Source organism: Lactuca sativa, chromosome 9 (assembly GCF_002870075.4).
Source record: "Lactuca sativa cultivar Salinas chromosome 9, Lsat_Salinas_v11, whole genome shotgun sequence".
Taxonomy (NCBI): Eukaryota; Viridiplantae; Streptophyta; class Magnoliopsida; order Asterales; family Asteraceae; genus Lactuca; species Lactuca sativa.
In genome coordinates, this window is record NC_056631.2 from 16381676 (window position 1) to 16396739 (window position 15064).

The following is a 15064-nucleotide window of genomic DNA, read 5'->3' on the forward strand; positions in this document are numbered from 1 at the left end:
TTTTTCCTTATGATTATAGGGATATTTAAGTTTGTTGTCCATCTTTCTTAGAATCCACTTTTAGCTCTATATACTCTGCTTCTTTTCAATCCGCAATCATCTACATGGATCCAAGAATACTCGATCCCATCCCCTGAGCTAACTCATTGGTGGAGGTTGAAGAACAACTAGATTTAAGAAAAAAATTTGATAGTTAAGTGACATTTTTAGGTAATGGGCTTGTTTTCAAATATGTTATGAATGGATTTTGCTATGAAATATGTTATGTTTTAGACAAGTTTAAATAGATTATGAAAATATGGTGATAGGAGAGAGAAATTTAATAAATTCGCCTTCAGTGTACACCTAGCTGCCTTCGAATTTTAATGATCAGAAGTTGTCTCAGACTATGAACTTTGGATTGGCCTAGTATGTAACACCCGTTTTTCCAAAATGGTTTAACTAAAGACTTAACAGGATCAAAGATTGAGTTTTTGGGAAAAACTCTATGCCACGACCTAGCGTAAGGATGCCCACGATGTGGCATGGCTTAAATGAGCATTTCCTCCTGATGAGCCCAACGAGGTGGTGAGAGAAAGGCCACGACGTGGCGACTATTTCAACCCAAGCCCATAATTTTAGGATTTCGCCCATATTTATGTACCATCTTCCAAGGATTAGGTCATCCTCTTCAACCTCCAACCCTCTAAACCCAAAACCATAGCCTTCCTTTGAAGTTTTGGCTCATTTTGGTGTTCTTGGGGGACTTGGAGAGAAAGAAAAGAAGTTTTGGTGCAAGAATCAAGCAGGCATCTCCTCTCCCCATCTTTGAGGTCATCTTCTGGACCATTTGTAAGACTTTAAGATCCAACCTTTTTGGTTCCTTCTTAGTAGATCTAGGGTTGTTTTACTTATTTGTGTCCTTTTGATGAGTTTTGAATGGTACCATGAGATAAAGTTTGCTAATTTGTGGCTCATCTAGGTCACTCGAGCTTTATATCTTGCAGATCTAGGTTTTGGTTGATATTTGAGGATCTTGCTTGGAATTGTAGGTCATTTACCTTCATTATGACCTAGTTGAATGGAGGACATGCATGGGTCATGTATGCCCATGAAGTTGACATTTTTATGAACCACTAGTGTCCCTAGAAGCCTCCTTGAAATTTTAAGCTAAGGGCTTAATGGATTAAGGTTCCACAACTATTTTGTCTGGCGTTAGCCATGAAATGGTGGCATGTCTGCCATGACGTGGGGATCTGATTATTCGCGATGGATTTGTTCGTAGCTGGAGTATAGGATTGGACTGAGTTTGTTAGCCATGAAGTGCCCACGGAATGGACACAACGTGGAAGTCAACTGATGATGATTTCGACTGTTGAATTTAAACGTTGACTTTTTACCTGAGTTGACTTTTGGTTAAATTTCTAGTTTTAGAAGGTAGACTAAGGGTTTACCTTGTATGGTTTATTAGGAGGTGTGTAGCTCCTACTTTTCATTGGTGTGAGATGATAGTTATGGATTACGTCTGTGAGGTGAGTCTTCTCACTACACTATGTAGGATGCTAGTTGTCTTTGTGATACTTGCATGGAAGACTAAGGTGTGGCCCTGACGATTATATAAAAGACTTGGATCTGGACCCTGTCTGTAACACTCAAAAATCACAATAAATTTAAAATTTTCAAAATCATGATTAATCAACGTTGTTTACAAAAATAGTCATTGTTTTAAAAGCATTATTCCAAATCAGAGTTTTCCCAAGACCAAGTGACATAAAATAGCAAGTTGTGTACGATCATGCCTTTGCCTTTCCATGATCTTCTAAAGTACTTGAAACGATAAACTAAAAACTATAAGCCAAAGCTTAGTGAGTTACCCCAAAGTACCAGCACACACACACATATATATAACAACATATACCGGGTCCACATCTAGAAAAACTGGATTACCCCTAAGCCCACAGTATGAGTCTGACATGTCGATCGGGCCCTCAACTCATATCTGGATTACTCCCAAGCCCACGGTATGAGTCTAGCATGCCAATCGGGCCCTCAACTCATATTTGGATTGCTCCCGGATTTGTTGGCTACCGCACAAAGCAGTATAACCTCAACCCAACACAATATGTCGACATATGTAACAAATAAACATAAACACAGAACCAACAAATACATATGATCATGTAGATCTACTAATCAGCCACAAACTAGCATAATACTATCCTAACCATGATATATAATATAGTGGGCCAGCATTGGTGCCTTCGACCCATGGTACAGTGAGAAGAAACTCACCTCTTTGTCTGACGAATAGCTGAACAATACACTGCTCTGAATACCAGCTCTACAGGCCACCTATTCAACTGATAGATACCAATGCTTAACTATAACTCAAAATACCCTTAAGTCAAACTTGGTCAACCCTAGTCAAAGTCAAAGTCAACGGTCAAGGTCCAAAAATCAATATTCCTTCCCAGCTGAGTACGCCCTGAGTACCAAGAGAGTACGCCCATCGTGCTCTGTTGTTGACCAAAAGTGGGGTGTTGATCGCGTACGCACAAGCTACGCTACCTAGTCCCAAAACGTCATTAAGAGCATATTCCATTAAGCCCTTCTGTCTAAAACTCAGATCCAAGCCCAAAATGATGTCGTAAGTCATAAAGTTTCCAACTATATGACTTTGCATGGCTATAAAGTGCTTAATGTACAAAACCCTATGTTCTTAACCTAATAAGACCATCTAACATATGCATGGGTTACATACAACATTCAAGATCACATTTTTATGCACAACAACACTCTGAAATGTCTAAAAGGATGGCTCAAATGAGTTAGAGTAACCCATACTCAAAATGCAAAGCTAATAGGACCAAAATGTTCACAACTTCAAGGCTAACAATATCATAAACAAAGCATCATAAAGTTCATATCTTTTTACCTTAAAATGATGCCAAATGATGATGAGATTCTGGATATAAGGTGATGCACTCTTCCAAGGTGGCCCTCTTTTCTTGTCCTTCCTTCTTAATCACCCAAAGTACCCATAAAAGCTCAAGAACGCTCTCAAGGTGGATTAGGGTTCTAGATGGACGAAATGGCTAGTGAAGGCTGAAGAAGGAATGAGGAATGATGATTTAATGATGTTTATATATGGACCAAACCTTAAAAATTAGGGTTTGAGGATCCTTCACCTACGTCTTGCATACGCGGTGTACGCCCAGTGTACCAAGGCTCGCGCATGTACGCCCAACGTACACAATGTACGCCCAACGTACTGCCTGATTTTACGAAAATGCCACTATAGGCCATTTTTCAAGCTTTCTCATACACAAGAGCTAAAAATCATAAACCTTCATACTTAATAGTTCATTTTGGAAATACCTCGCTGCCGGGATGTTACATTGTCAATTTTATGTAAGCCCAGGATTGACATTTTTATGTAGGATGCTAGTTGTCTTCATGATATTTGTGTGGAAAACCATGGTGTGGCCCCTGACACTTGTATGTAAGACTGGGATTTGGCCCTCGACATTACAAGGAAAGACCATGATTTGGCCCAAGGCATAAATTCCAGGATTTGACCCTCGACATTGCAAGGAAAGACCATGATTTGGTAGGAAGTGACTGTAAGACTATGATTCGGCCCATAGCATTCATTATCCTATGTATGATATGTGGTATTTTGGGAAACTTGTTAAACTTTGTGCTTACGATTTATGTTTAAAATATTTCAGGTACTTCTGGTTCCAAAAGGAAGGGATCAACTTGATCGCACTACATACACTGAAGATTTATTCTACATTGCTTACGATTTTTCTCTGATATTTGGAGAGCACTTTTAGGTGATGTTTCTTTTTTCTTAGGGAATGTATGTAGTCTGCGGACCATATCTGCAAACTTTTGTAGTAGAAGATGTGGACAAAAAGTCTGCAGTCTGAAAAAAGAAGATTGTTTGTTTTTTTAACATCTGCAGGGTGTTAGAATAAACTAAAATCTAATTAAAGTGATTTTAAAATAAAAACTTAAAAGAGCTTTTCAATAACTTTATGACTTTATTATAGATAATTAACAAATTTAGATTAACTTGTATGCATTAATGTATAAAAAGTGAAAATAAAATGATAAGAATTATTATATACATATTTGATAAAAACCAACAAACTTTGGTAGTAAAGTTGTATCTAAACATTGTAATTAGAAATAAAAGAATTAAACACATAGCATTAATGGAAATAAACTTTGATTTTAAATGAAATTTTTCAAAGTTTTCATTTTACTTTTTCAATTAAATCAGTTAAAAAAATGACCATAAATATTTTTTCCAAAAAATGAACGATGCTATAGTAAATAATGTTTTATAAAATTTGGCATAAAAAATATACGACAATATTATGTTTTTTTTTCATATCTATATAAACAGCTCCACCAACTATTATTGTAATTAAAAATTTGTTTATAAATTTGTCATAAATGTGATGATTGTGTTGTTGAACATTTTTTTCTTTAAGTATTGTAACTTTTTTTTCAAAATTATTTATCATAGATAAAGTTGGAATAAATATAAGTTTTTTTAAAAAACAACAACAATAAAAGTATATGTGTTTTTAAGCTAGAAGATATTTGAAGAGGTTTAAAAACTCTGATCCACGTCTACGTTAATTAGAGGATGCACAAACCTTTTTAGATCCGCATTCTTCAAAAAAAAACAAACAATCTACAAAGTCTAATGTATGCACATGGTGCGCGGCGCAGACAGAAGAGGCCAATAATATATGTAGACAAAAAACAAACAACACCTTACTTGTGTTGACTTTTAGAACAAATGAATGTATGATTTTGACTTATTTAAAAATAAAATTTCTACTTAGTATTTTTGGGACGTTACATATTAACTTGGGGATAAACTTTTCCATCTTGATCCAACTTATGTTTGTGATGCCATACGCCGATGAGCATAGGTACATAAGAAATTAGGTTAAGCCTTTATTATAAATAGATTTAAAAAAAAAACAATGATATATTAGAAAAAGACTCTAGCAAGAAGTTGGAGAAAGAAAAAACTAATTACAAGGTGTGTAACGGTTGTTGTAACCAACAAATCTAATTTCTAGAGCAATTATTATTTTTATTACAAAACCACAAGAAATAAACCCCTTTATGGCATCAACAACTTTATTATAAATACACATCTCTATATGATTACAATCCTAATAAAAAGAGTTTGTATTAAGGATTATCAATAAAAATTTCTTTTTAATTTATCTGTGGACGCAGCTTGATTGTTTTGATCAAGTGAATCCCATTAAATCCTTTTTTTCACATCATTATTGTCGTGTTTGTATACTTTCTTTAAATATTCGGGCAGTAAGGTCTATCAAGAAAAGGGATGGATTATGCAACTTTGTATGATCTATATTAGGTTTGAGACTCATGTATTACATAGGTTTATTTTAAATATATATATATATATATATATATATATATATATATATATATATATATATATATATATATATATATGAAATTTTAACAATTTGAGAAGTTTGAATTTATAAGAAAAATGAGAAAAAAAAATTTAATTATTAAAATTAATGATTCTTTAATACATTGAATACATTACATATATAAATTCTTTCTAATAAATACCTTACATATATATATTACCTTACATATTAAATGTGGAATTTTAATTTAATAAAATGAAAAATACAATAAAATGACAAGTGGAAAATAGAAAATTCAAAAATTCAAGAAAATGTCATGTGTCCAAATGAAGAAGAAGAGGACATGTGGCAAAAAAAACCTTGATTTATTAAGGAGGATGTTGGCAACTCGAGATACATAAATTTGATCTCTTTTGCAAAGCAAAGCAGTATACGGATGTTCTCTTTGTTATGATTATCACATTTTGTTTTTTTTAATATTTGGTGTATGGAACAACATATCGGGAACTAAGAAGGACATTGAAAGGTTAGGTATTAGTTTTGATGATATATTCCAGCAGGTGATCAAGTCTGGGGATAATACCCAATTCTGGCATGATTTTTGGATTGGAACCTGTAAATTAAAGACTGCATTCCCTTCACTTTATGCTCTTGAATCAAAGAAAAGGTTTAAGGTAAGTATCCGGATACTTGCAGATGAAATCAAGTGGGATTGGAGTTCGTGTCCAATAAACGTGGGATTAACTACCGAGTTGGAGAATTTGACAAAGGCCATTACAACTATTCAACTACAACCTGGTCTAGATGAGACTAAATGCAAACTAAGCCATGATGGAAACTATATGGTGCACATGCTAAGGCAAAGGATTGATCAAACGCTACCCGTCAACAATCAACAGGCGATGATCAAATGGAGTAAGCTTGTCCCCATAAAGGTAACTTGCTTTGTGTGGAGAGCTATACAAGGACGAATTCCTTCTGTTGTGGCACTATCTCACAGAGGCATTAATCTTGACTCGACTATATGTGGTTCATGCATTGACGGGCCTGAATGTGCCAACCACATTATCATTAGCTGCCCATTTGCAGTAATGGTGCGAGAGATGATTTTCAAGTGGTGTGGGATTAATTTGAGTGAAGTAAATGAAGTGGTGGATATTGAGGAATTTGCGGCTAAATGGGGGAAACAATACAAAAAACGAAAGCGACTAATTACAATATGATATGGTCTGATTTGGATGCTTTGGAAAAACAGAAATGAACGGTTGTTTCAGGCGAGATTTTGTAACCCGCGTAAAGTTGTCGAGAACATTAAGTCCATGGTGTTTATCTGGATAAAAAAATAGGGTCAAAGGTGAATTCTGTAGTTGGGAAGATTGGATTGCCTCACCTTTTATTTGATATAATTGTAATTCATTTATTGTCTTCTCTATTTTCATGTACTTGGTTTGGGGCCTCTATTAGCTACTTGCTATTGAGGTGTTCCCTTTTCAATATCATTGTTGTTTCAAAAAAAAATCACGTTTTGTTTTAATTGAATAGCTTTTAGAATCGTTAATTTCATAGTCAAATGGATACCATGGTTGCAAAACTATTTATTGTCTTTAAACTTTATATAATATTTATTACTAACACTTTGTTAGTTTTTGAAAAATCTTCGACAAAGTCTCAATATTTTGGACCAACTTATGTTTTAATTATAATTTTTATTTTTCGAACAAAAAAATCCCGATTATTTTATATTTTAACCAAATCAACGAGGCGGTCATTATTTCTTTTTTCAACGGAAAATAAAAAAATTATTGTATAAAGTTAGATAATCGGGACTTTTCTGTTCAAAAAATAATATTTAGATTAAACCGTAAACTGACCCAAAATATTATGATTTTATCAGAGATTTCTCTTAGTTTTTTTATATAATTAAGCCATTCAAAATAAAAGAGTACCAACCTATTTCTATTATGTGTGAAACTTTTATTCAAACTCATCTACTCTAATAAATAAATTTATTCTAATAAATAAAAATCATTTCTGGCATATGTTAACCTTTTATGAGTTTTGACACTTGTCATTTTGTGATATTTATTTAGAAATAAATAATGTATCAATATGTCAATTTTTTTAAACTTAAAAAACCACATAATACTTTTTTTTATATATGTAATGTATTAAATGTAAGGAATATGATAGTAAATTGATAAATTTTAAATCAACCCGTGTAGTATACGGTTTCATCGGTATAAAATAAAAGATAACATAAATTGAGTCGATCATCAAAATCGGCACTAACAAACTACCAAAAAATTGTACACCAATAAAGTTAGGCGTATCGAAGATTAAATGGTACCGATACAGCTATACTCTAAACTACTAGTAAATAATAACTGAACACGACTCAGTTAAATTATTTACTCCTACGAAAAAAACATTATTTCATAACTGTGTTTTTACAAAAGTTATGATTCATTTGTGATGATATAATAACAAAAGCAATCAACATGGTCAAACCATTATTAGAAGGCTGGCAGTAGTTTGTGTATCTTTGAAGAAGACAAAAAGTATGGGTTTGCTGGCATAGTTTTCTGGCACGCCTATTAAAAGACACCCACGTCATATGTGAGATGTGGCTCCACGTGGGACTCCTACCGACATGGATGGCCAGCTTGGACGGAAAGAGAAGTATGTTAATGTATGATGTAGGAACATCAGACCCTTGTCCATCTGCCATTGATTTAACCTACATGATTATAATTTTCGACATACATCCATCTATGAAATATGTTTTTTTTTCAAGACAAATAAATAAGATGAGGAAAACTGGTTAAAAGCAACAGATTAAATTGGTTGAAATATTCCAGTGTCGAGTCTTTTTAATGCCCACGATATTCGGAATTATTTAATTCAAAGAGTAATATAATTTTGTAAGATAGTTGTTAGGCTTATAATGTATGAACACGAATGTTGGCTGAGCAGGAAAGAAAACAAATGGAAGATGAAAATAGCATAAATAAGGATATTATGATGAACTTACAGTAGAACTTTGTTGGAAAAGAAATTTGTTGGGTGTGTCTGAGATCATCGACAAATTAAGGGAATGATGACTAAGGTGGTCTGAACATATACAAAGGAGGCTATCACCTCTAACGATGAGGTGGGAAGAGTCAATGTCCATTGATGGTAAGCTGAGAAGAATAATTCAAATAAGAGTGTTGAGGATAAATATGAGGGTTGATTAGTAGCATAACCTGTTATAGGTTGTCAAAGATTTGTTTTTTTGATCTGTTGTTAAATGCTTCATGTTTATATGTTTGTATTCGACTCTATTCTAGTATATTTTTTGCTGCTCGCATTGACTTACTATTTCATTTGAAGGTTCCAAGGTTTATATGCTTCCACCATGATTTATTATTGCATTTGTCCTTATGCTCACTTTACTTAACTCTTCCCCTACTATTTGTTTATAATATTTGTATTCGGTTCTATTAAGAAATATGGTTATATTCTTAATATTATTTAATTTTAATTTGAAAAGGAAAAATACGAAGTCTTGATCTAACTTGGTATGGTTAGTGTTTGTTTGAAGTCCAAAGTATTATTGAAATAGTGACTCTCCAATATTTGAGTGAAAGCTGGAGGAAGGTGATGCATATACAAAAGACGGAGTTTATTGGAGCTAACTTGTGATCTTGCTGGACCAATTGAAGGAGTCTAATAATCATAGGGTTTTTATTGTAATATTAGGGGTACAAATCGATAAATAACAGTTAAAATCCATAGACTTTTAGTCTTTTTCAAAATTCATCAAATCTTATTGATTCTCTATTGTTCATTTTCTAGGGTTGTAATTAGGGTTTGGGTTATTTGTTGTTCAAAAGAGTCTGTAACCTTGATTTGTTTCTTCTGTTTGTTTAGTTATTTGAGTGTGAGTATGGATGTAGTGAGATTTGAGTTGTAAGTAGATTAAAAACCAACTTATTTTTATTTTTATTAATAAAGAGAACTGTTGATGTTGTATCTCTTTATGTTTTTCTACATGTTGTGTTCTTGTGTATGTTTTGCTACTCACATTATTGTTTACATGCTTGAGTTCGATTATGTTCTTGTGGTGTTTTGCTACTCGCGTTGACTTGCTCTTCCGTAATGTGCCACATTCGTAAGTTCCAATATTCATATGTTTTGACTTTGATTTATTCTTTTATTTGTTATTTTGCTCACTTGACTTATTCTTTGTTTGCAACATTTTCATGTTCTTGTTTTCGTTCATGTTTGAAGTCTTTTGTACAACGCAATACTCATTGGAGCCGCAACCTTTGATATCCGCCTCCCCATTACTTATATTAACGAGATTTTCGGAATCAGTTATTATTATTTGTAACGTCTGTAGATCCGGGCTAGTCAATTTTGAGACACTAAGTGTCGAAAATGACTTTTCGGAAAAAGATTATTTATAATAAATAGTCTTAACCAAGTTTTATAATATGTCTCAAGGTTTCCATACATATAAAGAACACCGAAATCCGAATTATAACGAAGAAGTTATGGTCCGTCGAAGTTTCACGGCAAAACCGGCACGACATCGGGAAGCGTAAATAGTAAATTTATGATGGAACGACTTTTAGCCTTAGCAATATAAACGAAAGTTTTATTATATGTTAAACCAAGAACATACAAAAAAAAGAACGCCCAAATCTGACTTCGTATGAGGAAGTTATGAATTTTCTAAGATTTGGCTTAGCAGTGCACGACCCGAAACTTGATTTTTAGTTCGAGCAGTTTTTGGCTTACGCGACCTAAATGAGAGTTGAAGATCTCATTAATGGGAACACAACGGTAAAAAGATAGACGAAAACGGAGCCCGTATGAAGGAGTTACAAATTCTTCGCGGTCATTTAACAGTCTAAACACCTCCTACGGTTAAATTTGAGATCGGTCGAGAACTAGCCTACGGAGTCTAAATGAAAGTTGTAGATCTTGATTTTAACTACGCGTTGAAAAAAAGAACGTCGAAAACGGAGCTCGTATGCGAGAGTTATGATTTTTCTAAGTTTGAAGGCTGATATGCGATATTGGGTGACGTGGCGCGATCACAGCCATTGCTTTCTCTCCAAGGAAAGTCATCAGATGATGACACGTGGCACCAACTCAGCGAGTAGGTCCTCCTACTCGGCGAGTCCATCAGGATTTCACACCATAAATAGATGTGTCGGGTTCCATTCATTCTCACACCTTTCCTCTTCCACTTTCTCTCTCTAAACTCTCTCTCTCTCTAGCTCCCCTTAAGCCCCCTAAAGCCTAGGTAAACCCCCTAGCACCTGAAGGAAGCCCCGAGGCTCCCGGAGTCCTGAGAAAAGAGCCTTTCGGCTCGGGAACGCTGCTCCAGCGAAGCCCGGTTTTACGAAAAACCCGCTGTAAGTGAGTTGTACCTATCCTATCTTTAGTATAGCTTATGTTACAATATAGTAATGTTATTAGGACCTTATAAGGAGTATTTGGGCTATTATTATGGGTTATATAAGTATTGTTTAACGCTTATATAATAATAATAATAATAGCTAGACTATTAAATTAGTCTCGTCAAACGTTAGACTAAACTCTAGTGGTAATAATACTAGGTTTCGTCAAGGGATAATTGTTTTAAGAGTAACGAAGTGTTGTCCGAGTGCCGAGTCATCACCTTCCCAGGTGAGTGCATAGTTACTTTCATCTTACACATAGATATGAAATATTTTATATAAATTACGTGATATGTGTGCATATTACCTGAGTACTTGCTGTCAATGCTGGATGAACGATTTTATACACGTTTTAAATGATTTAAACTGTATATATATTTTATATCTACGAAAATGTTGGGTAAGACATGGGTAGATGTAATAGATGAAATATGAGTTGGATGATGAGTTGAGAGGTGAAATAGACCGTGAGGTGAGGGTGAGAGGTGGATGATGTGAGAAGCCTTTTTCCCGTCATTCAGCAGAGTATGGATGACAACCACGGACTATTCTAGACAGTCCAGTGGAACACTAGCAGACTCGCAACCTGTAGGTGTTGTGAACGATGTGTTCACCGGTGTACTTTAAAAACCCATTGATGTGTATTGCGAGTGGACTCTCGAAAACGATATTGTCAATAAAACCCTGGCAGATGCGCCTAAAGGGCTCTAGCGGCAGAAGCGCCTAATAGAGAACCTCATAACCCCAACAGATGCGCCTAAAAGGACTATTCCGGCATATGCGACCCATAGAGAATGTCACAATTTTGGCAGTCGTGCCTAATTGACAGAACTAGCAGTTGTGCTTGACAGATGTGTCATTTACAACGATGGAATTCGTACCTATTCCTTAGGATACTCCTTAGGAATAAATGAACAAGAAATAGCTAATTCTTAGGGTAGATCCTTAAGAATAAAGAAGATAATGGGGATGGGTAATTGGGTTAACTGTTTGATAATTAAACATAATAATTATATTATTGTGGGTTGAAAACCCTATGTACTCACCAGGTTTCCCAACCTGACCCACTCAGTTTATTTATATCACAGGTGTCGATATGAAGTGACATTACACTGAGAGATTAAAGAGATGTAAATCACTAGTGTAAATAAATGTAAGTTTCGTTTATGCTTATGTTCATGTATTGACAATGACATCTCAAACGTTTTAAAATGAATAAAATACGTTTTTTCAAAAATGTTTTGATAACGTATCTATCGTATTTTTCTGGGAACAAATTTCGCAACATTTTTATGAAAAGAAGTACTCTAATTTTTATAAAACATAAACAAAATCGATCTTTTCTGACCGTGAAAATGGAGATATCACATTATTGTTATTGTTATTGTTGTTGTAGAAACACTAATATAAATACTATTGTACTATAATAATAATATAATTTATATTATGTTTAATACATCAAAATTATACAAAAAAAATGTTTGACCTTTTGTATGAGTTCAAACTAATATTTTTATTTCATGTCAAATTGTCAATATTACCCTTTCTATTCATTTACTTTATCACTTCTAGTATAGTAATCACTCATTTTAATAAACTGTTCTTTTTATATGAATCATCCTTTTTACTATAAATAATAATATATATTATATAATGATAAACTCACATTTTTACATGTATCGTGGGAATATAGAAAATAAACTGAAATGATTGATATATTATGTGGGTTTTTCCAATTATTTTGATTTATTATGACTAGGGAAATCCGACAAGCTATCCCATGTTCCCGCCTTCGGTATACAATTCATGCCTACTACGTAATATACATGTGCCCCTTGCCCCACATACGAAATAGAGCAATTTGAATGATTTTTTTTTTTAAATGAGGAATTAAGTAATGTAACCATTTTGTATTTTTGTTTAAATAATCACTATAATTTCTTTTTTTTGTAAAATAATTATCATATCCGTAACAGTGTTGGAGTCAGAGTCAAAATAAAGGGGGATCCCAACAGGAACGGACGTAAAATTTTACAAACAGTAGTGACATCATTTTTTTAACTCGATATATAAAATTAGTCGCATGTATTTTTTTTAATGGTTGCACCCAATGTTGTTAAGATGGAAATTTTACCTTTGATCGTTTTTCGTTTTACAAAATTGTAATCGTAAAATCGAATCGATGTCGTAAGATCCTACCTAATAACCAAACTTTGTCGTAATAATTGTAATTATATAGTTCAAAGAGTTAAATATTTAAAAAAATCCAAAACATTACATTACATTAAAATGTTATTATAATAATATTTCGTTTTAGCAATTCATTTGTAAGCAGTTAGCCATTAATTTGTATGTAGTTATAAAAAATAAATAAAAATAGATTTTTATTAGTCTAATTTTTTGAAAGACTATAAACCTACTAAGAGTTTAAAACCTAAAGAATTAACCATGACCTTTTTACCATTGTTGTCGTATACACTTTTTACACCTCAAACAAAAAAGCTCATGTAATAATTACAACCCAAAAACGTTTTTAACCTAAATAGTCATTTAGGTTTATCTCAATCTATCATCCTAAACACTCAGCCTCAACATGTGGCCGTTCACTCCATGATCAAGCATACATCAAACTACACAAAGCAAATGGTGAAGAGATCGCAGACGATATAGTATCACTAATCACATATTTGCATACAACAAACGAAGGAAATACGACCTTGATCACTACCTGGACACTATCACCTCCATGCTCAAAGTCCATGATGATTTGGTGTCTGCTACCAATGATCTCATTAAGCAGGCCCATCTGCGTCATGAGAAAAAAATCTAGAGGCTAGAGAAGGAGATAAAGAATAAGGACGAGATGAATGTCAACATCCAACAAGTCCTCATCAAACTTCTTCATCCACTTTCCAAATCGGAATTTTGATGAGATGTTAGTCGTCCTGGGGCATCTGTTTGATCACCTGGCTGCTTAAGCACCTACATATGCGGCCTATGATAATCTCACCAAACAACTCAACACTGGTCTCCAAAAAGTGTTTGAGAAATTTAATGATGTAAAGGAGTCTTTAAAGCTTGCACCGGTCTGGAGGTTTCGCGATGCAAGAGGGGGAGAAGGCCCAAGCCAACCTTGGAAACCCGCCAAGGAATTTACACTCCGAGATGAAGACCTAAATTCCGAAGATGAAGTTCAAGTCGTCTCCGGAATGCTAGGAAACTCCTCTGAAAAAGAAGGAAGTAAAGATAAAGACAAATATATTCCGAATAAAGCTCCTAAGGGAATTCTTGGTCTTCAAGCTCCTAAGTTGACCCTTCCGAAGGAAATGACAGAAGAGCAAAGGAGAATCTGGTCCGCTGCTTCCTGGACATCCTCTCTTCCTGATGCTCTCCGGATGGGCATTCAAATGGCTAAAGCAAAATCTCTTTTAACCGCTCAATCCTTTCGAGCCACTACTTCCATGCAGCCCCCCATTTTGGACCCAAAGATTGCTCCAATCGACCAGGGCTCTCCTCTCCGAATCCCTGATGAAATTCCGGAAGAACCTCTTCCAAATCCCATTCCGGAATTTGCGATCGATGAAAACATGAAGCTTGTTATATCTGCACTACAGAGAGACAAAGGGAAGAAACCTATGACTGCCGAGCAACAAGTCTTTCATTCCGGACCTCCTCCAAAGCAAACTCATGGATGGTCTCAGGAACAAATCAACCAGGCATTAGAGGATAGCATTCGGATCCAAGCTCTAAAGGATAATCCTGATCTAATGTGTGGGATATCTCCTCTTTGCCGTGAAGGCATCCTTCGTGATCATGAAATCATCTCTCTCATGTATTACGATGTCACTACCAATGACTCCGAACAACTGGATTTTCCTCTCTCTCCCTACAACAAATTCTACACCAAATTTTCTCCTTTTCACTCATCTGACGATCCGGAGGTGATTATCCGGGCTGAGCGAGAAAGACTTAAAACTTTCTACTCTAAGCATGCACAACCTCTCAAGTAAGTGTGTTCGAGGAAAAGAATAACCAAAGTCGAGGGTTTTGGAAGAAATTTTTTGGTGAAATTTGATCTCAATTGTCCTCTATTTCGTTTTCACATCCTCCGAAACAAGCCAACACCCCGGACTGTCTCCCTCCATGAATCCTAATGACATCCTCATTTTAGTTGCCTACTTCCGAGAAAAT

General features: G+C 34.6%; 1 protein-coding gene across 1 annotated transcript; it reads left to right on the plus strand.

Moving 5' to 3' along the window:
• Positions 1-4924: 4924 nt before the first annotated feature.
• Positions 4925-6643, plus strand: LOC111885546 (uncharacterized). Its single transcript, XM_023881796.1, has 3 exons — positions 4925-4934; positions 5001-5047; positions 5981-6643. The coding sequence occupies exons 1-3, from the start codon at positions 4925-4927 to the stop codon at positions 6641-6643; spliced, it is 720 nt and encodes a 239-aa protein (XP_023737564.1).
• Positions 6644-15064: the final 8421 nt, after the last annotated feature.